The following is a 27,909-nucleotide window of genomic DNA, read 5'->3' on the forward strand; positions in this document are numbered from 1 at the left end:
TCCTCTTCTGAAGAGTCTAATACGGATGGATCGGGTTCACAAGAAAGGTTGTTGGTACAATCTTTCACTGAATTGGTCCTCTCCACATTTTTGCTGCCAGTAGCGGAGTCAGTTGATGAGCCCACTTCTTGCTTGGGTTCACTAAAGCCTCCCCAACCTATTCATGCTTTTCCTATTCATTCATTACTGAAAAAGCTTATGTATTCTGAGTGGGAGCACCCAGATAAACAGTCTTTTCCTCCAAAAAAGTTTTCAACACTTTATCCTATGGAGGAAGAGTTTAATAAAAAATGGGGGATTCCAGCCATTGACGCTGCTATATCCTCTGTGAACAAGAACTTGACTTGTCCTGTAGACAATGCTCAAACGCTGAAGGATCCAACAGATAAGAAGTTGGAATTCCTGTTTAAAAACAATATTTCTCTGGCAGGTTCAGTGGTTCAGCCTGCGCTGGCAGCGATTGGGGTATGGCAGTCCTTAAACGACCAGTTTAAAGAAATGCTCAAGATTATTCCTGATCAGCAGGCCCAAGATTTGGCCGGGATATCAGAGGTGTTATGTTTTACAGTAGATGCTATGAAAGATTCTATTCTCCAAGCCTCACGGCTTATGTTCGGGCTGGTACATGTGCGTAGAGTTCTATGGTTGAAAAATTGGTCAGCCGGAGCACCATGCAAAAAGCTCTTGGCTAGTTTTCCATGTCATGGTGATCGGTTGTTTGGAGACGATCTGGATAAATACATCCAAAGAATTTCTAATGGAAAAAGTTCCCTTTTACCAGTTAAAAAGAAGTTTAAGCGTTTCTCTTTTAAACAAGCTTCTTCTCCAGTGCCAGAAGCATCTGCCTCCAGGCAGTCGCGACGGCCTCCACTGTCAAATTCAATAGGTAAACCTCAGGGTCAACCCCAGGGTCAAAAGAGGCCCTGGGGGAGGAAACCCGATAAACAAAATACTATAACCTCCTTATGAAGGGGCGCCCCCGCTCACGTGAGTGGGGGGAAGACTTCTGCAGTTCTCAAGGGTCTGGCAGGAACAGTGTTGAGACAAATGGGTGGCTTCCTCAATATCTCTAGGTTACAGACTAGAGTTCCGAGGTTTCCGTCTCCTCGTTTTCTCAGATCAAATGTTCCCAGAGACCCAGAAAAAAAGAAGTCTCTCTTTCTGGCTTTGGATCATCTTGTCTCAAAAAGTGATATCGGTGGTCCCCATGGAAGAGCGAGGTTTAGGGTTTTATTCAAACCTTTTTACGGTACCAACACCAAACGGGGATGTCAGACCCATTTTAGATCTCAAAGATCTAAACCGTTTTTTTAATATACGCTCTTTTCACATGGAGTCAATCCGAGCAAGGTGGAGAACTGCTAGCGTCAATCGACATCAAAGATGCTTATCTACATGTACCTATTTTCCCCACTCACCAGAAATATCTACACTTCGAGATAGAAAATCTTCATTTTCAGTTTGTAACTCTGCCTTTCGGTCTAGCTACTGCACCTCGAGTGTTTACAAAGGTTCTGGCTCCCCCTTTAGCCAGATTAAGGGCTCAGGGTATAACGATTCTGGCTTATTTAGACAATCTACTCTTGATAGATCAGTCAGTAGCCCGCCTAAACCAGAGTTTGGTCACCACAGTCAGCTACCTGGAATACCTAGGTTGGATTCTTCCTTAAAACCGTCAAGGAGATTGCAGTACTTGGGCCTGATCATAGATACAGCTCAGAAGAGGGTGTTCTTGCCCCAGGCAAAGATCAGTTCCATAAGGGAACTGATTCAGGTGGTCAAAGCAAAGAAGAATCCTTCTATTCCACTTTGCATGAGATTGTTGGGAAAGATGGTAGCTTCATTCGAGGCCATTCCTTATGAGCAGTTTCATTGGAGACTGCTGCAAAACAGTATCCTGTCAACTTGGAACAAAAAGGTCCAAGCTCTAAACGTCCCGATGCGTCTATCCCCCAAACTGCGCCAAAGCCTCAATTGGTGGTTGATATCCAACAATCTTCAGAAAGGAAAGTCCTTCCTACCAGTTACCTGGAAGGTGGTGACAACAGATGCCAGCCTTCTGGGCTGGGAAGCAGTCCTGGAAGAAGCATCTGTCCAAGGAAAATGGTCCAAAACGGAAATGACCTTGCCCATCAATGTTATAGAGATTCGGGCAGCACACCTGGCCCTGAAGGCCTGGACGCTCAGATTACGGGATTGTCCTGTCAGGATCCAATCTGACAATGCCCTATCACTGGCCTATATCAATCACCAAGGGGGCACGAGTAGTCATACGGCTCAGAGAGAGGTGAATCATATCCTATCCTGGGCAGAAGACAACATTCCTTGCCAGTCTTCCTTCCGGGAATAGAGAATTGGCAGGTGGACTACTTGAGTCGCCAACAATTGTTCCCAGGAGAATGGTCTCTTTACCCCGACATCTTTCTGTCAATATGTCAAAGATGGGGAATTCTGGACGTAGATCTGTTTGCATCCAGGTTCAACAGAAAGATCGACAACTTTGTGTCAAGGACAAAGGATCCGCTGGCATGCAAAACAGATGCCTTGGTTTGTCCGTGGGATCAGTTTTCACTGATCTATGCATTCCCTCCTGTTCTGCTGCTTCCGCGCCTTCTTCGCAGGATCAAGCAGGAAGGGAAGGAGGTGATTCTTGTGGCCCAGGAGATCTTGGTATGCAGAGATTGTAAAGATGGCGGCAGGGGGCCATGGATCCTACCACCGTGGCCAGACCTTCTCTCGCAAGGTCCGGTATTCCATCTTACCTTACAAACGCTAAATTTAACGGTTTGGCTATTGAGACCCACATTCTGAAAGACCGTGGGCTGTCAGGTTCAGTAGTTTCTACTTTAGTTAATGCTAGGAAGCCGGCCTCCAGAGTCATATGTTATAGAGTCTGGAAGACATATGTCTTCTGGTGTGAATCCAGGGGTTGGCACCCCAGGAAATATGTCATAGGTAGGATCCTTGAAATTCTACAGATGGGTTTAGAAATGAAGCTGGCCTTGAGTACTATCAAAGGCCAGGTGTCGGCCTCTCCGGTCCGTAGTTATATTCAGGGGGTAACGCGGATTAATCCTCCATTTAGGTCACCCCTGAACCCTTGGGACTTGAATTTAGTCATGTTGGCATTAGAGAAACAGCCTTTTGAGCCGATACGAGATATTCCCTTGGTCCTTTTGACAAGGAAATTTGTTTTTTTGGTTGCCGTATCTTCTGCAAGAAGAGTATCAGAGTTGGCTGCTCTTTCTTGTAAAGAGCCATATTTGATCATTCATAAGGATAAGGTTGTATTGCATCCTCATCCTAGTTTCCTACCAAAGGTAGTGTCAGGTTTTCATTTAAACCAGGATATTGCTCTGCCTTCATTTTTTCCAGAACCTCGTTCTGCGGAAGAAAGGTCACTACATTCTCTTGATGTAGTGAGAGCAGTCAAGGTCTATTTGAAGGTGACCGCTCAGATTCGTAAAACAGATGTTTTGTTTGTGTTGCCAGAAGGTCCTAAGAGAGGACAGGCAGCATCAAAATCTTCTATTCCTAAATGGATTTGTCAAGTGATTGTTTAAGCTCATGGTTTAAAGAGGAAAATTCCACCTTTTCATATTAAGGTGCACTCCACCAGGGCTGTTAGTGCTTCCTGGGCAGTGCATCACCAAGTCTCCATGGCTCAAATCTGCAAGGCCACAACTTGGTCTTCAGTCCATACATTTACCAGGTTTTATCAAATAGATGTAAAAGGTCACGAGGATATCGCCTTTGGGTGCAGTGTACTGCAGGCTGCAGTATAAGTCCTCTAGTCTCTTAGTGCCCTACTTTTGTTGTGTCTCCCTCCCTTCAGTTGGCATTGCTATGGGACATCCCACATAGTAACTACTATGGCTCTGTGTCCCGTGATGTACGATAAGAAAATAGGATTTTTAAAACAGCTTACCTGTAAAATCCTTTTCTTTGAAGTATATCACGGGACACAGAGGTCCCTCCCTTCTTTTTGGTATACACGTGTATTGCTTTGCTACAAAACTGAGGTACTCCCAGTAGTGGGAGGGGTTATATAGGGAGTGGACTTTTTGTCTTAGGGCATGCCAGTGTCTATCACCTGAAGGTGGCTTATAACCCACATAGTAACTACTATGGCTCTGTGTCCCATGATGTACCCTACTTTAAAGAAAATTATTTTACAGGTAAGCTGTTTTAAAATCCTATTTTTATGACAGCATTCCACCACCTAGCAGTTTGTTTACTGACTGTTTTTTTAGACCAGCCTTTCTCAACTGGGGTGCCACTTGAGGTCACCAGGGGTGCAGCGGCATCTTGGCAGAGAAAGGCTGTCGCATGAGACCAAGCTTCCCATTCCTCACCCGAACTGTCAACCGGCAGGGTGAGTGAAAGTAAGTAATGCCAATGTTTTAAAAGACTATTTGCATGTATGTGTGCATGTATGTGTGTGTTTACAGCCACAGCATGTATACACCCCCAGCTGCTTCCTTTACAGCTAAAGGGGAGCAGTTGGTAATAATGCAGCTAAATCCTACATGTAAACAAGCCTTTGGTTCACATCTGTGCAGCTGCATGCTGATAGGGCAGCAGATTAATTTTAGTGGGCTGCCCCGCAGAAACACAGGGAAAGAATTCGCTCATTTTTTTTTTCTAATTGCACTGCACCGAAAATGCACAACGCTTGCTAATGCGTGGAGGTACCATTAAGAATTAATGATATCCCTGCGTGTCTGGTGAAGAGCAGTGTGTTTGTCTGCATGTCAGGAACGCATGCGATTTTGCACGCATTCCGTGAATCGCTGTAATGTGAACCAAGCCTTAGACTGGGGTGCCTAGAGACTTTTCAAGGGTGCCCCTTCGTGGAAAAAGGTTGAGAAACACTGTTCTAGGCAACCATACACATGCACACATCTCTGTCTGACAGATGTGATAACTTAGATACACTGACGCTTAATCTGCATGCAATCTGCGAACACACAGTGCAGTTACCTACAGAGGACCTTAGGCCAAGCATACGGACACCTCAATGCAACAATCTCTCTAGGTTTATGAGTCTTAAATTAGTTCACAGAAGCCACTTATTTTATAATGTGGTATCCTGAAGGTGGGCAGTGCATATATGTACAAAGAGGAAAATTTCAAAAAGACAAAAGGACATGCATAGTTTGGCTATTCACTTGTGAAATAAAAATGGAAAAAATAGAAATAAACCTTTACAGAATTTAGTAATCCACCTTCTTCAGAACTGGCTTCATATGAATAAATGTGTCCATATTTCATGCTCCTAATTTTCTTTAAATATGGATGTGAGCTGGACTCTAACTCCTGGCCATTTACCCCTGAGGTGGCAATTCCCCTGCTAGGAGGAGAGGTTTTACCTTTTGAAGGGGCTATGGGTAAAATGGACTAGCAGATTCTAATGGGTAAGTTGGGGATTGAATTTCTGACACCATTGTGTCATTCTGATCTTAACAAGTCCAATCACCACATGGCTGTCCCAAGCAGGTTCCACACAACCATTTTGTAGATCTCTCAGGAATTCTGTATAGCTGATGCATACTATTTTATATGTACATGTAATCCAAAATGTGTATTATCAGTAGGAATTATTTTCATCTCTCTGCAGCTAATATTTTAGACTTTCATGATGGATAAATACAGTATATTGATCTGATCTTTGACATAAAGTCAGTCTTCTATGTGTACAGGCCTTTTCCCCTGCTGGGCTCATAAGCAAAACAACTACAGATTCCTTCTGAGGCTCAGTAAGGTGACAGTTAGTTTATCCTTATCTATAACTAAAAGGATGTGAGAATGTCATTGGCATCTTGGTGTCATTTCTAGTCTACAGGCCTGCTCTTTCCTTTGAAATTGTATAAATTCTTTCAAAGTCTACAATTGATTATTAGAATTAAAAATTAACACAGGAGTGAGCTGATATCACAGTGCTATGTTTACCACTAGATACAAGAACATATTTGGGGGGCACACCCTATAATGCGTTTAAATTCAAGATGGTGCTGCTATAAGACCTACAAACAGTACAACATATATTACAGCGCGCACATTCAAGAATGACATTTCCGGGGGGCGTGGCCGAGCGATGGCAGAGTGAGGACGCACTCCTCGGAGCTCTGTGCGGGGAAGCCCTGAGAACGAGCAGATAACGCTAACAGGGAGAGCCGGAATTCATGCCAGGGGACCGCAAACACCCACTGGACTTGGGGGCACAGAAGGGTTCGGAAATCACCCACTATTTCTTGAGGCAACACGCTGTTTCCTCCCCCGCTGCCCCGGCCAAGATGGCGCCGCCGCTTCATCTAAGAAGATCACTCAGCCGGGACCTAACGCTGGAGGTGACCGAGCAGCTCAGGATGACAGGTCAGCCTCCCCCATACTATCCCCTATAATTCCAAGCACAGACACACAACTCAGTTGCAGTCATGCAGGGGAGACAGGCAGTAATGCTGAGGGCTCCTTCAGAGACATTGTTGCAGGTCTGCCCACAAGGCAAGACCTACAGGAAATGGCGGCATCCATAGTTAATGCACTCTCCAGGGAACTACATGACTTGCGCCAACAAGTGGATACAGTGGAATAGAGGGTCACTGTTTTGGAATCCTCCACATCCACTTCTGAAGCCCGCATCGCCTCTATAGAGCAGGAGCAGCGTGGCTTTCGCCGCCATCTTGTGGAGATACAACTAAAGATAGATGACGGCGAGAACAGGAGCAGACGCAACAATTTGCGCCTCCGCGGCATCCCTGAAGCCACCATGGGTTCGGACCTGCGCGCAACGGTGGTAGCTATCCTGAACCAGGTTCTCGGAAAACCGCCGGCTACAGAGCTGGAGCTGGATAGGGTCCACCGTATCCCAGGACCCAGAGCGCCTCCCGTAGCGTCCCAGGATCCCGACACTGTGGTCCTACCACGAGATGTTCTTTGTAGGGTGCATTTCTTTAACATAAAAGAAGAGATCCTGCGCCTGTCATGGAAACGCGGCCCGATTGATTTTGACGGTGCGATTATCCGAATCTACCCTGACATCTCCAGGCAAACAAGAGCAATGCGTGGCCTTCTGAGACCCCTTCTGGAGGTAATCCATGAGGCAGAGGCGACTTACCGCTGGGGCCACCCCTTCCATCTAATTGTGCGAAGACGAGGAGCAGAATTCTACCTACGCTCATCGGACCAACTCTCAGACCTATTCAGTTTCTTAGCCAAGCCTGCAGTGAGCGTCCCCAATTGGTTTGACTACCTGTTGTCCCCGGAGGCCATTGGCCCACCTTTGCCCAGGCCGCAACGAGTTCGCCGACCCCGCTCACGCGCCACAAGTCGAGAGACTGTTAGATCTCACCCGAGGTCCTCTGAAGCCTAACTCTTCACCTTACTTCAAGGACTGGTAAGACATGATGAACGTTCATACCTCATCACCTTCCTGGGTACCCTAAAACATTTGAATTACACCTACAAGACGTTTTCGGAACTGCCTTGATGGACAACCTCCTGTGGCCACGCTGACTACATTGCATAGTATGCCCTAAGGATTCCTGGCCCCTGGGTGTACCTTTAAACTCCATCTGGGGAATATAGGATGTCAACTGACATTTGTTCGCCTGCTATGCGAGGTGCTGGGACAATACAGATTCTGAATGGTCCCGTTTTGTATGCCACCTCTCCCATACGGATTCACTATTGGTGGCCGATGGGGGAGACGGATGCAGCGGGGTGACCAGCAGACGGGTCATAGGCCCCCACACCTTAGGATGCTTCCACTGAATTATCATTATCCATTGAATATGTCGATTCCCCAATTTTAGATAGGCACCCTGAGGGCCCGGCCTGTTTCTTTCAATGTGTCTTTCATGTTTAATGTTTACTTTACTTGACCCCCGGGCTAAATTCAAGACCTCTTACCCCCATTAGTTATTCCCAATATATATGCAAGTAGCTACTTATTTGAAAGGGGGGGGGTAGTGCCTTAGTGGGTAACAATCACAGGGCTGTGGAAGTCATGGGTGACATGTTTTGTTATGTTATGTTTTGTTATGCTTTTTTTTTATGCTGTTTTATTTTGCTGTTTTTCGCTTGCATTGTTAGCATTGACTTCGCCTTCCACAACATGCTTCGGTGCCCCCCGAAGCGAAGGTAAAGACTCTTGGTCCTGGTGCTACGGGCCTCGCCATGGGGCGGCAGCGTGGGTCCCGCCACTTATTACTGTTTGCATTGGCGCTGGGATTTTCTCTAGCGTTCATGGGCCACCCGGAAACACCATCACCGAATGGTCATGGCGGAGGGTGCTATGCTGCTCCGCTTTAGGTACTAATTGCTAAAGGTAATGTTAAGTTTTGTTGGTTCTCCTATAAGAAACATTACGATTCTCTGGGGCGCTATTCCCCCACACCTCCATTCATATTGTATATCCGATAACTGCCTTAACCCTACTCAATTTAGAGTAGATCTTAACGCTCCTTTCACCCCCCCATTAGGGCGGACCCCTGTGTGGACACTTTTAGTGCACAACAGGGGCCCATAGTTAGTTTACGACAGGAACCGTTCACTCCCCTACCCCCTCCCTCTTCCCTTCCTACCTTTTCCCCTCACACTACCTTCTCCCGTCCTTTCTTTCCCCCCCCCCCCTTTTTCCTTTCTATTGTTCCGCTTTTTCTCCCCACACACATTCCTTACTAGTATCTGTACTTCTCTCTCCGTCCTTTCACCCCGTTTCTGTTTTCTTACTCTCTTCCCCCTGGTCTATCTTCTTTTATCTTTGACCTCTGCCTGGGGGGGAATCTTCCACGCGTTTGTTGACATCCATTTCCCTGCCAGAAAATACAATGGCTCACCTTAAGATCACCTCTCTAAATATGCGTGGCCTCAATATACCGGAGAAGCGCTCGCAGCTTCTAGCTGACCTGCGCAGGGGCAAAACACATGTTGCTTTTTTACAGGAGATGCACTTCCGTGTGGATTCTATCCCTAGGCTGACCAACGGAGCCTTTCCTTTGGCATACCACAGTGTCTCTCCGGTCTCCAAATCAAAGGGGGTCAGCATCATACTAGCCAGGTCGGTTCCATGGGTGTTTGAGGCACAGCGGGCAGACGCGCAGGGTCGTTTTCTTCTCCTAAAAGGAAAGGTGTCTGATGTGCGGGTCACTTTTGCAAACGTCTATTTCCCCAATGTGGACCATCCGCAGTTCCTGCGCAAGCTCCTCTCTTGGAGTTTTCAGAGGGGATGCTTATCTTTGGCGGAGACCTTAATTTTGCTATGGATCCGGCCCTAGACGTCTCACGTGGAACCTCACACCTATCATACTCTCGCTTGAAACGTCTTAAAGCAGACCTTCATACCCTACACCTAGTTGACCCTTGGCGGTTGCTCCACAACCAAGATCGAGACTATACATTTTATTCCCAGGTGCTTCACACCTATTCGAGGTTAGACTATCTGCTGATGTCACATAAAGATTTAAATAAAGTGGTTTCTACGTCCATAGATGTCATATCTTTCTCCGATCATGCACCAGTCCACCTGACACTCCAGTTGGGGCCATTGGCCCGGTCTCCCCCATCCTGGAGACTAAATGAAGCCCTGCTTCAATCGGAGGAAACCTGCTCAGAGATACTGAGCGCACTGCGGGAGTATTTTTCCGTCAATGAAGGGTCAGTTCCCAACCCCTTGTGGTTTGGGAGGCCCACAAGACGGTTGTAAGAGGCTCATTGATCAAAATAGGAGCCCGTCTCAAGCACGATAGACTTCGACGCACGGAGGAACTCCTTGCACTGATCCGTAAGCTGGAGAGTGTACACAAGGCTACTCTTGCTCGCGCAACCTTCCGGGACCTTCAGAAGGCCCGTGAGGAACTTTGTACACTTCTGTTTCATAAGACAAAACAGAAATTAGCATGGGCACGTCGTACTATGTTTGAGTTCTCAAACAAACCTGGGTCACTTCTGGCCAGAGCTCTGCAGGGCCCTCGCACGAAAACTTATATCCCTCACATACAGACTTCCACGGGACAGAAGCTAAATACCTCTTCAGACATGGCTGAGGAGTCCCGCTCTTTCTATATGGGTCTTTATAACTTAGACAGACAACAATCTGTGGACTCCCCGACGGAGGGCAGCCATACCCCCCAGTCCTACATAGCTGCCTCAGGCATGCCATCACTATTCGACAACGTAAGGGAGGAGCTGGAAGAACCCTTGACTGTTGCAGAATTGGGAGCGGCACTGGCCTCTTCGAAACCAAAAAAGGCTCCTGGCCCTGACGGTCTAACTCCAGTGTACTACAAAACTTTTTTCTACACATTATCAAAACTTTGGTCTCTGCCCTTAATACCATCACGGAGGGAAACTCATTCCCAGTAGATATCTTAAGGGCCTATATTTCTCTCATTCCGAAAGAGGGTAAGGATCCGCTGCAATGTGGGATTTATCGCCCTATTGCACTCCTGAACACGGACCTAAAACTTTTTGCCAATACCCTGGCCAATAGACTGCTCCCTCACATACCGAGTCTTATTCACGGAGACCAGGCAGGCTTTGTGCCGCTACGAGAACCGCGGGATAACACCATCCGAGTTTTAAATTTGATACATGCGGCAAAGACTTCCAAACGGGCTCTTCTCCTGCTGTCAACCGACGCGGAGAAGGCCTTCGATCGTGTCGATTGGTCCTTTATTCGGGCTACTTTAGAGCACATAGGCCTTCGTTCATCCATGCTGCAGTGGATGCTGTCCTTGTATACACACCCCACTGCATCGGTCAAGGTTAACGAGACGAGATCGGACTTTTTTGACATCCAAAATGGCACACGTCAGGGCTGCCCCCCGTCAGGGCTGCCCCCTATCCCCCTGATCTTTATCTTGTCCCTGAAACCCCTTCTGTGTACGATAAGGGCGAACTCAGAAATTGTGGGTTACCCGAAACCTTCGGGATCCCACAAGGTGGCCGCTTTCGCGGACGACCTTATCTTCTTTCTAACAGAACCACTTACTTCTCTCTCCAACTTACTCCGATCCCTTCAAGAATATGGTACTCTCTCTTCTTTTCAGATCAACCTAACCAAATCCTCCATTCTCAACATAACGGTAGGCAGAAGTGTTGTCCAACGGTTACGTTCGGCCTTTCCATTGAGATGGGCAACCAAGCTTATACGATACCTAGGAGTCGACATTACCTCAGATCCTGCCGAATTATACTCGGCAAATTATGCCCCGCTACTCCTCCGTCTCAAAACAGACCTCCTGCATTGGCACTCTCTGACGCTGACTTGGTTCGGCAGATGTAGTGCCCTCAAGATGACATTGCTGCCAAGGGTTTTATACCTGATGCAGGCACTTCCCATCCTATTACCTCCAGCTTTTTTCAAACGAATTGACTCCATGTTCCGGGCTTTTGTCTGGTCACATCGCAAACCACGAATCAGATTCCAACTTCTTTACCTGGCGAAAAGTAGGGGTGGGGTCGGCCTACCAGACATTAAGGCTTATTACAGGGCAGTCCACCTAACTAGGTTGGTGGACTGGCATTGTCATGCAGAGGCAAAGCACTGGGTCGCCATGGAGGTAGAGGACTCCGGGGGTACGGCCAAGAGCTGGCCTTGGATCACTACATCATTACCTAGGGACCTTGCGGAGCATCCCACATTGGGCAGCACCCTGTCGGTGGTTAGAGATGCTTTTCGACGCTCCTCGGTGTCCCCGCAACCTTCCCCCATGGTGCCGATTCTAGGCAATCCGGAATTCCCACCTGGGATTCAGAGTCCGCAATTTAAGCGACTGGCAATGGGCACCAGACTTCGTCTACACGATTTCTTGGGGCCCAACGGTTAGCTTTCGTCAGAAGCCGGGACATCAGTGACGGACCCCCCTTTAAATTTCTGGAGTGGCCTACAGCTGCGTAATTACCTGCGCAGCTGCCTAAGGAAACCAGGCATTACCCGCCAACTCACTGAACTGGAGCTTATCTGCCACCGTGGGGAACCAATACGACACTGTCTCTCACTGCTATATTCAACCCTAACCCAACCAGAGGAAGGGTACGTTCCCCTGTTTCTCACTAAATGGGAGGCGGAACTCGGAACCCAATTCACTGATGTGCAGAGACAAAAAATTCTCTACTTTGCCCAGAAATCCTCTATTGCCACTAGGGTACAGGAAACCTGTTACAAAATTATGACACGCTGGTACAGGGTTCCTGCCGTTCTACACTGTCTCTTCCCTCAGGTCCCCAGCCTTTGTTGGCGTTGTGGCGCTGAGGAGGGGACGATGTTACATATCTTCTGGACATGCACCAAGCTCACCCCATTCTGGCTTGAGGTTACCCGCACAATCAGACACCTGACCGGTGTCTCCCTGGGGGGGAATCCTGCAGCCTGTCTGCTCCATTTATCAGAACGACCCATTAAAAAATACAAGACCTCTCTCACCATCCAACTATTGAATGCCGCCAAGGCTTGCATCCCCCTTTGCTGGAGAACGGAGAGACCACCGGCAAAGTCCCTATGGTTTACTAAAGTGAACGAACTAAGGGACATGGAGGATCTTACTGCGACCTTGCACAATCGAGAGGAGACCTTTCGAGAGACCTGGAGACCCTGGCAGTACTTTATCTATACAGAAGCATATCTCCAGGAAATGGCACAATCTAATTGACTTAATGGGGCTAGCATCATCTCCCAGGCAGAGGACACCACATCCCACTATATCATATTATCACACTTTAATCTATCCCCCCTTTTTACTACCTCATCTTCTCAGTCTTTGCCCTCCTCTCTGTCCCCTCCCCCTTCTTTACCCTTCCTCCCCTTTTATCCTGGTTATATTCCTTTATTACCTCTGGGGATACCAGTTCTCGTATTATGCATCCTCATTCATGGGTTTTTTGACCAGATATAGAGAAAATCCTAAAATCATTACTTCTCCACAGGTCCCATGTCTGGGCTATATAGCTTTTTAGATCCACATGTTCCCCAATTATATGTAAAAATATCTTGTATCACTGAGTGGCACGACCTGACATACATGGAAGTCAGCTTTAGGTCAAACAACTAAGCTCCCAGAGCACCCACAAGGTCTCATACATAGTCACTATTGTTATACCGGGGTATCACCCCCATAAGCCTTGAGTATGGTGCTAATTAAGGTATCTAGATTTGCTGACCTTGTTTTTTGTATTATTGTTTACATTTTTTCCTCATGTTTGACTTTGACATTGCACTAATATCGGATGTGTAACTGGCTGTATATACTTAGTGTGAAAAAATAAAGAATTTAAAAGAATGATATTTCCTGCAAGGCTAGTTAAAAACGCCTGAACATGTCGCAGTAAGTGGGCTTAGCACTATATGACCATATAGTGTGACCAAACCCCCGTATTTTTTGAATATGTTCAGGCGTTTTTAACTAGCCTTGCAGGAAATGTCATTCTTGAATGTGTGCGCTGTAATATATTTTGTAATGTTTACCACAAGAGGGCCAATGATGTATAGATCCCCTGATACCAGATGACAATGACCCTTCCGAGAAAGCTTCACCCCCTGACACACCCGACACAGTTTAACCACTTACCAACCGGCCCATAGCCAAATGACGGCTGCAGGGCGGTTGGATAACTCTGGGAGGACGTCATATGACGTCCTCCCGGAATTCCCCTCTCGCGCGCCCCCTGGGGCGCGCACCCGAACACATCCGTGACCGCCGGGTCCAGAGGACCCGGCGCATCACGGATCCCGGTAAATGGCCGCTGATCGCGGCCGTTTACCATGTGATCGGGCCGTCAAATGACGGCCCGATCACATGTAAACAGACCGGCGTCATCTGATAACGCCGGTTCCTCTCCTCCCCTCCTGTGTACCGATCGGTACACAGTGAACGGGGAGGGGGATGGATGGATGTCTGCAGCGCTGTGGGCTGGATGTGTAGTGCCCACAGCGCTGCACAGAGACATCCAGCCATCCATCCATCCATGCTCAGCCATCCCTCACTACTCTGCAATGCTGTGCAATACTCTGCAATACCCCCACAATACTCTGCAATGCTGTGCAATACTCTGCAATACCCCCACAATACTCTGCAATGCTGTGCAATACTCTGCAATACCCCCACAATACTCTGCAATGCTGTGCAATACTCTGCAATACCCCCACAATACTCTGCAATGCTGTGCAATACTCTGCAATGCCCCCACAATACTCTGCAATGCTGTGCAATACTCTGCAATGCTGTGCAATACTCTCCAATGCTGTGCAATACTCTGCAATGCCCCCGCCATACTCTGCAATGCCCCCGCCATACTCTGCCATGCCCCCGCCATACTCTGCCATGCCCCCGCCATACTCCGCAATACCCCGCCATACTCCGCAATACCCCGCCATACTCCGCCATACTCCGCCATACCCCACCATACCCCACCATACTCCGCCATACCCCGCCATACTCCGCCATACCCCGCCATACTCCGCCATACTCCGCCATACCCCGCCATACCCCGCCATACTCCGCCATACCCCACAATACCCCGCCATACTCCGCAATACCCCGCCATACCCTGCCATGCTGAGCCATGCTCAGCTGTACTCGCCCTCTGTATGTGGCCAGGCTGTGGAAGTCTCACACATGTGGTATCGCCGTACTCAGGAGGAGTAGGAGAATCTATTTTGGGGTGTCATTTTTGGTATGTACATGTTATGTGGTAGAAATATTGTATAAATGGACAACTTTGTGTTAAAAAAAAAAAAGCGTTTTATTCACTTCCCGCCCGCCGGCCATCATACAATGTCCTTGACTTTGTGCGGGGATATCTGAATGATGGGTGCAGCTACAGGCATCATTCAGATATCAGCTTTTTCAGCCGGCGATTCCCTACACCATAGGAATGATCATAGCGGCTGTTCCACTGCTTGATCGTTCTTACGGGAGGCGAGAGGGGATGTCCCCCCCCCACGCTTCTACCGACTCACCGCTACGATCGAAGCCAGGATCGTTTTTTTTTTTTTTTATTTCAGGCTTCCCAGCCTAGAGGTGAGATGTGGGGTCTTATTGACCCCATATCTCACTGTAAAGAGGACCTGTCATGCCATATTCCTATTACAAGGATGTTTATATTCCTTGTAATAGGAATAAAAGTGGTCAAAATTTTTTTTTTTTTTTTTTGGAAAAAAGCATCAAACTAAAATAAAGTAAAATGAACAATAAAAAAAAAAAAAAATTTTTTAAAGCACCCCTGTCCCTGTGTGCTCGCATGCAGAAGCGAACGCATACGTAAGTCCCGCCCACATATGAAAACGGTGTTCAAACCACACATGTGAGGTATCGCTGCGATCGGTAGAGCGAGAGCAATAATTTTGGTCCTAGACCTCCTCTGTAACTCAAAACATGTAACCAGTAAAAAATTTTAAAGCGTCGCCTATGGGGATTTTTGAGTAGCAAAGTTTGGCGCCATTCCACAAGCGCGTGCAATTTTGAAAGGTGACATGTTGGGTATCTATTTACTCGGCGTAACTTCATCTTTCACATTATGCAAAAACATTAGGCTAACTTTACTGTTTTGGTTTTTTAAAGCACAAGACAATTTTTTTTCCAAAAAAAACGCGTTTAAAAAATTGCTGCGCAAATACCGTGCGAGATAAAAAGTTGCAACGACCACCATTGTATTCTCTAGGGTCTTTGCTAAAAAAACATATATAATGTTTTGGGGTTCTATGTAATTTTCTAGCTAATAAATGATGATTTTTACATGTAGGAGAGAAATGTCAGAATTGGCCTGGGTGCTCCAGAACGCCTGAAGGTGCTCCCCTGCATGTTGGGCCTCTGTATGTGGCCACGCTGTGTAAAAGTCTCACACATGTGGTATCGCCGTACTCGGGAGTAATAGCAAAATGTGTTTTGGGGTGTAATTTGTGCTATGCATATGCGGTGTGTGAGAAATAACCTGCTAATATGACAATTTTGTGGGAAAAAAAAAAAGTAAAAAAAAAACCTTGATTTTGCAAAGAATTGTGGGAAAAAATGACAACTTCAAAAAACTCACCATGCATCTTTCTAAATACCTTGGAATGTCTTCTTTCCAAAAAGGGGTCATTTGGGGGGTATTTGTACTTTTCTGGAATGTTAGGGTCTCAAGAAATTAGATAGGCCGTCAGTACTTCAGGTGTGATCAATTTTCAGATATTCGCACCATAGCTTTTGGACTCTATAACTTTCACAAAGACCAAATAATATCCACCGATTTGGGTTAATTTTACCAAAGATATGTAGCGGTATAAATTTTGGCCAAAATATATGAAGAAAAATTACTAATTTGCAAAATATTATAACAGAAATGAAGAAAAATGTATTTTTTTACAGATTTTTCGGTCTTTTTTCTTTTACGGCGCAAAAAATAAAGAACCCAGCGGTGATTAAATACCACCAAAAGAAAGCTCCATTTGTGTGAAAAAAAGGACAAAAATTTCATATAGATACAGTGTTGCATGACTGAGTAATTGTCATTCAAAATGTGAGAGCACCAAAAGCTGAAAATTGGTCTGGTTAGGAAGGGGGTTTAAGTGCCCAGTGGTCAAGTGGTTAAATTTAAAGTGATACTAAAGTCTCATTTTTTTTCATTTAAAAATAACAAACATGTTATACTTACCTGCTCAATGCAGTGGTTTTGCACAGAGCAGCCCAGAACCTCCTTTTCTCTGGTTTCTCGCTGGTGCTCCTAGCCTCTCCCTCCTGCTGAGTGCCCCCACAGCAAGCAGCTTGCTAGGGGGACACCCGAGCTGAGCTGCTGCTCTGTGTGTCAATTCAGACATGAAGCTGCGGTTCGCCCCCTCCCATCTCCTCATTGGCTCACTGACTTTGATTGCAGCTATCCAGATTAGTGTATCATTTGCAATAGCTTTGGAGGCCGTACATGGACCCTTACATGGACCCTGCTGGACAGGACAAATGTGGGGCCTGCCAGTAATGTCACTTTTTGGGCATTGGGTTCTGCACTGTGTTGCTTTCTAGACCATTTTGTACTGTGTTATTTGGCCACAGAGCGCTTCTCAAATCCTGAGCTGTGGCAGCTACTGGTTTGATCCAGTAACTGAAGACTACCTGATAGGTAAGCCGCGTGGGGGCTTGCATTGGAAGCTTCTTCTGTTATTAGAACTTTTATGCAACACCATTATCTTTTATCCATTGGCTTCCACAGAAAAGGTTGCTCACATCCCACTTTGTTTCTGACATTTATTGTGAGGTAGCATCTTTCTGCCGTTGCTCCTAATCGCAATAGACACATGGTTTTGCCTCAGTTAGTCCATGCTGCCACCTACAATTACCTGGTCATCTTCGACAAACTGAACTGTTCCTGTTTTTAGCAGCTGGTTTGTGAGTACCCAAGGTTTTACCTGGTATTCTGAGCTATGTTAATCCTAGCATTTTGGATCACGAACACAAAGAGAGCAGTGTCTCTTTATCAAGTCTCTGCAGCTCACAATCCACTAACAGTTTTGGGGTGTCCTGCAGTGCTGTTTCTGGCACCGACAACCTGGAACATTGTTGCCCTTGAATCCCTACATTCCTTGGAGTCTTTCTTACAGTCTTTATCCAGGGAGGATTTCCATGCAGTTATGGGCTAAGTTGCAACTTTCATCGATGCTGACCACAGAAGCTATGACCTCTATGCCTTTCACTTCAAAATTATTATCTGACTTACCTAGAGCTTTAGTGGCCTTTGAGCCTTCTGCTGTAGAGGCTTTTTCTGACAAAAAGTCTCAAAAAACCTTGGCAGATGATATTGCCCCTACCAAACTTAGACCAGTTGGAATCTTATTGATGTAGTACATGCCACCGTAAAAATGGAAGAACATCTTGTAGCTTCTACTAGCACTGTTACTAGTAGGGGATCCATTAGAGATCCTAAAACTTTAAAAAACTTTTCTGTAACACATATTACTCCCAGACATCCTGTATTGAGAATGAAAAACTTCTGATAAATTGTTCACACTTCCCAAATGTATTGCGGCTCTGTATCTGATTAAGGAGTCCTTTATTAACTGTTCCCACTGTTGACCTGGCAGTGCCATGTCCTAATAAAGCACTGATTATTACTCTAAAGGATGCACCAGTGTTTAAGAACCCCAGAGATAAATATTTGAAAATTCTTTGAAAAAGCATGCTTTCTCTGGGAGGCCCTGCTTTGCAGCTTGTACCTTCAGGAATTGTTGCTGGAACAGACTCATCACTTGGGGTATTTGGGTCGGGCTTTCCTTATGAGAAGTTTCAGGCTGTCCGCCCTAAGGTTCCAACTGTTTAATCCAGAAGCTGGCCACCTCTTTGCCTCGGCATGAGTAGAGCTAATGATAGCCTTCTTTGACATAGCTCCCTTCACCAGATTTCACTGCAGACATCTGCAAAGCCAAATTCCATCATCATGGTTCACATCAGTCCTATCTCTGGATTGGCTGATTCAGTCTACATTCAGTCCACACCAAGGATAAGACTATCCCTGGTTCTTTATAGTTCTGGTGCTGGATCTGGGCAAGTCTTTCCTTTCTATTCTTTGGAATATTCATATGATGGATGCCAGACTGTGGCGCTAATAGAGGGGGAGGTCCTGGGCACTTTGTTAGTGGGCTTGGTCGTTGGAGGAATCTCTTCTCACGAAACATGGCTTTTTTATGTCCATCTGACCATCAAGGAGGTCCCAGCAGCCTTGCCACAGTAAGAGGGGTCAGTTGGATCCTATCCTGCAGAGAAATTCACAGCCTTGTCTGCTGTTTATATCCCAGACATAAACCATTGTCAGGCAGTTTCCTCAGTCTGCAGTGTCTGGCTGCCAGTCAGCAGAACTTAAATTTCCAGCCTAGTCCAGGATTTACAACTCAGGACAGTTGTCAGACAGACATCCTCAGCTGGAAGCACATGGATCCAGGGGAATGGGCCCTACACTAGGAGGTGTTCTAGGACCTGGGAAAGCTCCAGGTGCAGGGGGATGTCAGATGTGGGCTTCCTGGCTTCCAGGCTCAACAACAAACTTGATGGGATTATCTTCAGCTTCTGGTTGGTGCAGTGGATGCTCCGTAGGATTAGTACAATTTCATATAGCCTGCTCCTCTCTGAAACTCCTTCCCTGTCTGTTTTGCAGGATTAAGATGGATGGCACATTGGCGATCCCCATAGCTCCAGATTGGCCCAGGGAGATGTGGAACTGAACAGACTCCTGGTAGATGCTCCATGGGCTCTTCCAGATCCTCAGGATCTTGTATCCCAAGTACTGGTTTACCACAGTCATTGGGTTTAATAGCATGCCTGTTGAAGTCCAAGTCTTGGGAGGATAAAGACTTCTCTGAATCTGTGATTCATATCTCTTGCTAAAAGCTAGAAAGTCCACTTCCCGAAAGGTCAGCCATTGCCCATGAAAGGAAAGAAACTTTCACCCCAGATCATTTTTTGGTGTGGCATATTCTGACCCTTTTTACATTTAAAGGGGTTGTAAAGGTTCACGTTTTTTCACCTTGATGCATCCTATGCATTAAGGTGAAAAAACATCTGACAATGCCTGGCCCCCCCGTTTTTACTTACCTGACCCTTCAAAAGTCCCGCGCTTGCTCCCGACATCATCTTCGCCGCTCAGCCTGGCCGTTGATTGGCTAGAGTGGATGGATTGAAAGCAGTGCAGCCACTGGCTCGCGCTGCTGTCAATCACATCCAATGACGCGGCGCGCCGGGGGCCGGGGCCGAGTGATACAGTCAGCGTCTATATAGCCGGCTGTATCAGAGTAGCTCGCCCGCTAGAACTAAACACCACACGAGAGAGCTCGCATGAAGGTGTTTAGTTCTTGCGGGGAGGAGCTGAGACAGCTGCCGAGGGACCCCAGAAGACTAGGTTCGGGGCCACACTGTGCAAAACGGGCTGCACAGTGGAGGTACATGTTTGTTATTTAAAAAAAAAAATACCTTTACAACCCCTTTAAGCAGAACTTTTTTTGGGGGGGGGGGGGTAGTAGAGTAAGGGAAGGTTATAACCATTATTGGTTTATTTTTTTTGCCATCTGTGCCTTTGGGGAGATTTTCCTTCACTTCTTCTCCCATAGCCAAAACAGGAAATGAGAGGAAAACCCTGTAAATTAAGGGAAACCCTTGTGGACCCCCAGGCCATCAGAACTAGTGTCCCCATTGGAACATTTCCCCTCTAATGCTGCGTACACACGGTCGGATTTTCCGATGGAAAATGTCCGATCGGAGCGTGTTGTCGGAAATTCCGACCATGTGTGGGCTCCATCGGACATTTTCCATCGGATTTTCCGACACACAAAGTTGGAGAGCAGGAGATAAAATTTTCCGACAACAAAATCCGTTGTCGGAAATTCCGATCGTGTGTACACAAATCCGACGGACAAAGTGCCACGCATGCTCAGAATAAATAAAGAGATGAAAGCTATTGGCCACTGCCCCGTTTATAGTCCAGACGTACGTGTTTTACGTCACCGCGTTCAGAACGATCGGATTTTCCGACAACTTTGTGTGACCGTGTGTATGCAAGACAAGTTTGAGCCAACATCCGTCGGAAAAAATCCTAGGATTTTGTTGTCGGAATGTCCGAACAAAGTCCGACCGTGTGTACGGGGCATAATACTTTTCTGGGGATAACACAAAATTTGGGATTTTCTTTTACTTTTCACTTTCAATGCTAATGGTAAACAGGGCAAATAGAGAGGATAAATCTCCTCAGTGGGGGGCACAGACAGCAATAAAAACTGACAGGTGTTCTAATCTCTCTTCACTCAATCCAAAAGTAAAGAAAAAGTTATGCCTTTAGTTAAGTCTGGACCAATATTTGGCCCTTGGTACCATCAAGTATCAAATTTTAGCACTTGCTTTTTTGTTCCAGTGACTGCTATCCTCCCATTCTTTGATTAAAACTTTTGTACAGGCTTCATGTGGCTTCCAATGTATGTTTACCCATCACTCCATGGGATCTTTTGGTTCTTTTGCCACTACAAAAACCCCACTTGAGCCTATAAGGGATATTTCACTTTCCATGGGGAAGGTTGTTTTGTTGTCATCACCTTTGTGATACGCTTGTGTAAACTGGCAGCCTTGTCTTTAAAAAAAAAAAATGTTTTCTTGTCTTACATCTACACAAAGTACTGTTGAGACTCAGAGCCTCTTTCATTGGTAAGTTTGGCTTTTCATCACAGCCAAGACAATGAACTGCCATCCATCTGTCAGCTCCTGTACATCAGAAAATGGGGGTAGTTCTGGCATAAAATGTAGTTCAAATGATGCCAGAAACCTTAGTCTGTGATATTGATATAGGAGTTGGCCCGGGAAAGGCACAAGCCGAGTAACAGGATGATGATATCCAGAAAGATGAAACCGTCTATAACTGACCTCCTCGGGGTAGCAGAAGAATGCTCCAAAACATGTAGATAAAACTGAACTGTATAAACTTTATAGTACAGAAATCAAAAACACTCATATTGATGTTACAGGAAATCAGCATGGGGAGAAATGTCCTGCCAGGATACTTCTCCTGACTCGCAGGTCCATTAAGCTGTGTCACTCATGAGCCCTTAGGGAGTCGTCCACCGGCTCTGTGTATGGTGGTAAAGCAGAGAGGAGGGCTGAGGCATTTGTGGACCGCAGCGTCGTATGATGTCACCAGATGTAGCAACGTCGTTTCAGAGCCTGCACACTATTGATGGGAAGGCTCAAAACGACGTTGCTACTTCCGGTGACGTCATACGACACTGCGGTCCACCAGCGCCTCAGCCCTTCTCTCTATTTTACCACCATACACAGTGCCGGTGGACATCTCTCAAAGGGCTCGTGAGTGACACAGCTTGATGGACCAGCGAGTCGGGAGACGCACTGCTGCAGGATATTTCTCCCCATGCTGATTTCCTGTAACCTAATTGTGAGTGTTTTTAATTTCTGTACCATAAAGTTTATACAGTTCATACTTAGAAGGCGCCTCTCTCTTTGCTTTTAGCTCCTGTACCTCAGAAGCAGATTTCCCTCTATTGTCTGGATGTAGTGCTACGACTTATATAGGCATGGGGCGTGGTCACCGGGTGATGTCACCCGGTGACCCCACCCCTTATGACATCACAGTCCCACGCCTATATAAGTCGTTGCGTACCTCGCACACAGCATTACAGTGGGAGAGAGCGTCGTGTCAACATCGGAAGAAGAGGGAACAAGACGACTGAGAAGACCGGGCCACCGCTAGCAAAAGAGCGGCAAAAGAGCAGAAGATAGCAGAGAAGCCCGGCAGAAGAACCGGAGAGCGGAGGAGAGCCCGGAGAGCGGGAGAAGAATTGGACACCGGGAGAAGAGGCCGGAGAGAGCGAAGAAGTCAGAAGAAGACCCCCGAAGTCGGAAGAAGACCCCTTGGAGCTGACTAATAAATTACTTTAAAAACCTGTCTAGTGTGTTTTTTTTTATTGACAGTTTTTTTCCCCCAGGTGAATAAGTAGTGGTATGATGTACCCCATACTCATTCACATAGGGTCGGGGGCCGGGATCTGGGGATCCCCCTGCCCCAAAGCGCCCACCCCCAATGTTGAGGGCATGCGGCCTGGTACGGTTCAGGAGGGGGGCGCTCACTCGTCCCCACCCCTTTCCTGACCGGCCGGGCTGCGTGCTCGGATAAGAGTCTGGTATGGATTTTGGGGGGACCTCCATGCCGTTTTTTTGGCATGGGGGTTCCCCTTAAAATCCATACCAGACCTAAGGGCGTGGTATGCCCCTGGAGGGGAACCCATGCCAGTTTTTTTATTTAAAATTTGGCGCGGCGTTCCCCCTCATGATTCATACCAGACACCTGTCAGCAATGCTTGCCGCTCATCGCGAAAGGAAAAAACTGTTTTCCTTTCCCGATGAGCCAGCCAGCGTGAGATGTACAGTACCCTGTCGCCAAGAACCAGCGCGATGGAATCTCGCTGGAAACACATTCTTGCGGTCAGGTACTTTACACATGGCCGGAATTTCCGACAACAAGCTCCCATCAAATATTTTCCGACGGAAAATCTATCGTGTGTATGGGGCATAACTCTCCTTTGTCATACCAGATGGTACCCACAAAGCAGAATCAGCTTCCCTCTACACCAGTTCTCAAGATCATACTCAAGATTATAGGCTTTAACAATAATCTAAGAATCAGGTTCCACCTTTTCCTGTCAAAACACACTTTACTGGAGTTGTGAGCATTTCTTGGGCATTTCCTCATCAGGTTACCGTTTCTCAGATTTGCAAGGCTGCCACCTGGTCCTCTGTTTTACCAAGTAGATATTCAGGACTCATCTGATGTCAGCTTTGAGCGTAAGGTCCTTTAGGCAGATCTGTTGGGGTTTTTTTTGTTTGTTTTTTTTTTAGTGAGCCTGTTATCAAATTGTTTGCTTTGTTGCCCATTCCTCAGTTGGACTTCTTTTGGACATCCCGTATGTCTCTGAATCCTGTGCCCCTCAGTTACCCGGAAAAAGTATTTGTGTACTCACTGTAAAATACTTTTCTTGGAGTTCATTGAATGCACAAGTACCACTTCTCTATGTTCATGGTCTTGCACTTGGCACTATATTGCTACAAAACTGGCACATGCTGGGAATGGGAGTGGTTATACCAGGCTGGTCACTGTTTTTTGTTTGCCAGTATCCAAATCCTAAATGAACTCCAAGAAATAGACTTTACAGTGAGTTTTACCTTTAAAACTCTGAAATTTTTTATATACCAAGTAAATTAAATTTGGTGCAAGGTAAAATATGTGACAGTGTTTTATTTTTTTCCAGTCTGGTAAAAGAAAAGCGGATGCAGCAGCAGACAGCTCCAAAAGGGATGCAAAGAAAGTGAAATCTTAATCTCAAGAAGTTCTTCAAGTTATTGTTACAAAACTGCTGTTTTTGTGCATTTCTTATATATTGGTCCTCATTTTTAGTTGTAGAAAGATGTTGTTCATAATAGCACTGTTAAGCGCAAGTAAGTGCAAACAACAGTAAAGGCTGTGTTTGATGTACTTTGCTTGCAATGTGAATAAATGGATCTCAATAGGATATTCTGTGTCCAATGAACCACAAAGCAAAGCTAGTCAAGTGCAGCATCAGATCCATCATCCTCTTAGCTTAATTAAAGTAAATGGGAATCTACAGACTTGCATTTAAAGTGGACTTCAAACATAGGCTAAATGTAGGAAAAATGCCCATCCATATAAGCTCTAAAATTGTTTTGAGTTGAAATATTTTGCTTTGCCCACACCCACCAATCACATTCAGACTTTCAGATCCCAGTGTCAGTTGAAAGTTATAATGCCTGAATTTGATTTATCTTTAGATAAAACTAATATTGCCTTATATAAGAAATGTAATTTCTCCCGTCTTTGCAAAGGAATAATGGTTCATGATGCAAACTTCTTAGGAGCCATGATACAGAATAGAATATGGTAGGGCCTGCTTAGAAATGGATAGGCTCAGAGCCCATTTCATTTGGGTTGGGGTCTGCTGTAGGGGAACTGTGACATGGATCCTTTCATGCATGGGATAAAACACTTTGAAACACTTATATAAATTAGGCCCAGTGTCTAAGTCAAAGTTGTGCTTTATTGCAAAAATGTAAATGTGGCCAAACGTGTATATTTTTACATGTCTTTTCCTGAAATACGTGTGATATTATATTTTATGCCCCCTCCAGTATTTACATCTAAAGTATTTTGTGAATTTCATATATTTCATAATACAGCTGTCCTGGTTTTATGCAAGCGCAGAAGGTTTTGGCTTTTGTATGTTTTATACTGTATGCAGTTACTTTGAAATAAAAGATCAGTTGGATTTTTCTCAATGTTTTCTTTAATTCAAGTATAATGCATTTAATAAAGAATATGTATCTGGTCAGATTGTGACAACAATTTATTACATTATACAGTACGGAAAAGGAAATTTAAACACAATAAGGCTCCTAGATTATTTGTAGTAAAAAGGATGCTTAAGGCGCTGATTTTTTTCTATTAAATAACACACACTCAGCTAGAATATTTCATTATTTGACATTAAAACCCAGTTTAAACCAGCAGTTGAGCAGCTAAATAGTTTGTCAATTTTAAACATGCACACTTTACTTAAATGTGTGGTTTGCAATGTAAACTGAATAATGATGGAAGGGCATGCATAGCTATCATAGGGCCCTTCAAGTCTGGAATTTTAAAGGGGAACCCCACACAAAACTATAACAAAATGGCATAAGGCCCCCCTTAAGATCCATACTATACTCTTATCTGAGCATGCAACCTTGCTGGCTAGGAAAGAGAGGGTCAGCAATATCCTGAATCATACCAGGACACATGCCCTTAACATGGTGTGGGCAACTTGCCAGGAGGTCCCCTCGCAAAAAAAGTACCTGGTCCCTGTGTTGATGGGAAAAAAGTCTGCTTCTTCACATCCGTAGGCTAGTGGATATGGGAGAGAACTTATCAGAATCTGGTAGCCCCCTTTAAAATAATGCATCCCCAGACATCCAGCCCCCGACCTTATGTAAATGATTAAGAGGTACATAGCCCCTGGTTTTACATTCAGAAAAAAATGCATACTAAAAAAAAAACACACGCTGTATATGAAGTTCTTTATTTATTAGAAGAAAAAAAAAACATGATATCCAAAAAATAATGCCCTGTGATATCCAAACAATGATGCTCTGTGAAGTAAATGAAATACAATAATCCTCTCCCATCAATACTTTGTTGCAAATGACAACTTTCTGGCTGGTTGCTGAAAGTAAACAAACCAGCCAATGACCAAATATGGTCATGACTATATTTAGTTAAGTATGTCATCATTTGGGATACCTGGCTGGTTTATTGACATTCACCTATCAGCGAGGGAGCTGTCTGTTGTGACAGAGTCTCAGGGAGAGAGGATTGTTGCAGCACTGCTCATCATGTTTGTGCTAGTGGGTCATTATGGTGTCGTTCATCATGATTAACAATGGCTCTGGATGACATGATTGATGTTGGATCTACATCATGGAACATTATTTAGGGATTTTTAAAAAAGGGCTCTTTCAAAGAATTCTCTGTTTTTATTCACTATTTAGATTTTTTGTGAATGAGTAACCAGGTATACTCCTTCATGTGGAGGAGTAGATATCTGGAGACCCCTTTGTAAAGGGCTTTTAGATGCTGATAAATTCCCCTTATTTTAAAAGTGCTCTTGAATTCCAATAAGTCCCCCTCCTTCTCCTAGATCCCCCCACACCCATCAGGTCAGGAATGTCGCAAAGAGGCCCTTGCCCCATCAACAAAGCTACCAATTGCTTTGTGGCGGGGGCGGAGAGACATTGCCCTGGCAAGGTACCCTCCCATGCTAAAGGCAGGTAGGCTGGTATTGTTCGGGGCGGGGGGGGGGACATTACACGATTACTGGGCATTTAAATAAATTGTGTATCAATGATGCCTTCTAAGTCTTATAAAAACAACGCTCCCTTATTAATTTGTTTTTTTATTTTTTGTATTGGTATATGGCAAGGCCAAGCTATTCATGCTCTTTTTCCCAAAGCTTCCAAACTGGCCTTTAAAAAGTCCAGAAAAATAAGATTCAGCACTCAGTTACTTCAGAGAGGTATGGGAGCTATGTTTAGGGTTTACTGATTTTTAAATTGTTAGGCGAACATCCAGGGAACTGAATGTTGATTTGTATGCTTAAACTGTAAAGAGAAGAGGCAGCAGGCTCATCTCACTTTCAATTTGTTCTCTCCTCTTATCAGCAGGCACCTTGTACTGCAGTACAACTGATCCTTGTGCTGCAATAGGCTGATACCAAATCATATTGCTTGTATTTAAAAAATATATTTAAGGATGTATTAATGGATACAGAGCTGAATTAATTTGTGTGCTCTATATCTGTCTGCAGAACAATAAAAAGTTGACAGTCTATACCTTCCCCACTATATATAAAACTGAATAAAAGAGTTTCAGTCTTGTCCAGTGAGGGACACAAGAAGTCATATGCTGTCAGGTCATACTGGTGCCCACAGGATGATTAACCACTGAAAAACAAAAAAACCTGTAGGATAACCCCTCCTTTACCCAGCTCATTTTTTTGAGTGTCCTACCAGAATGGACATCTCTTCTGCGCTGCTGGAAAAAGTCCAATTTTTTGGATGGCTTTTTTTCTAATCTTCCCAAGATTTTCTCATCTAAGTCTATCATTTAAATACCAGACCCTGTTGAACTGGACATTGTAGGGTCAATTATTGCGCAACACATAGTGATTTAACGCTGCACTCAGCTCCAGGGTATAGGAAATGAAGGTAGCCTCAGCCCCTGCTCTTTCCAATAGCCATGTCACTGACACGTTTCACCCTGCCCATCAGGGCTTAGTCATAGAGGTAGAATCATGGAGCAAGACTCTGACTTTTTATGCATCATCAGCCACTAAACAAAACAAGTACCAGGTGTGAATGAGCAAGTGAAATAAATTAAAAATATAGTTGGGCTAACTGGCTGTATTGTTAGGAGGAGCCCAGCGGTCTTTTTCATTTATTATTTCACTTGCTCATTTGCACCTTATACTTGTTTTTTTTTTCAGTGCCTAATGATGCATAAAAAGTCAGTTTTGCTCTATGATCCTACCTCTATGACTAAGCCCCGTTAGGTGGGGCGAAGCGTGTAAGAAGGTGTGGCTATCAGGAGATGCTGGGACTGAGGCCGCTCTTCACTTCCTATACCTTGGAGCTAAATGGTGTGCTGTGTTGAACCACTATAGATTCCTAGAGCTTTTGGATGAGCACGCTCACGACAGTACACTCTTTCACAGTGTAACATTTGAGCAACAGCATCTGGTGCTTGGAGTAGCGTTCCATCAATGTTATATCGCGCAACACATATTGGTTATAGCTGCGCACGCTAGCGTGGAAGAAACATTTCTAGGTGTCTCATTTACAGTTAACTCGG

At 45.4% G+C, this 27,909-nt stretch overlaps 1 protein-coding gene across 2 annotated transcripts in view; it reads left to right on the plus strand.

Moving 5' to 3' along the window:
• SMARCA1 (SNF2 related chromatin remodeling ATPase 1) overlaps window positions 1-24,798 on the plus strand; it is a 409,892-nt gene extending 385,094 nt beyond the window's left edge. For both annotated transcript variants that reach the window (XM_073599403.1, XM_073599404.1), the window contains one exon: window positions 23,762-24,798. In XM_073599403.1, the coding sequence (XP_073455504.1) occupies window positions 23,762-23,830 (69 nt within the window). In that variant the 3' untranslated portion in view covers window positions 23,831-24,798. The remainder of the gene's footprint in view (window positions 1-23,761) is intronic.
• The last annotated feature ends 3,111 nt before the right edge of the window (window positions 24,799-27,909 follow it).

The sequence above is a fragment of the Aquarana catesbeiana genome, linkage group LG09 (assembly GCF_042186555.1).
Source record: "Aquarana catesbeiana isolate 2022-GZ linkage group LG09, ASM4218655v1, whole genome shotgun sequence".
NCBI lineage: Eukaryota > Metazoa > Chordata > Amphibia > Anura > Ranidae > Aquarana > Aquarana catesbeiana.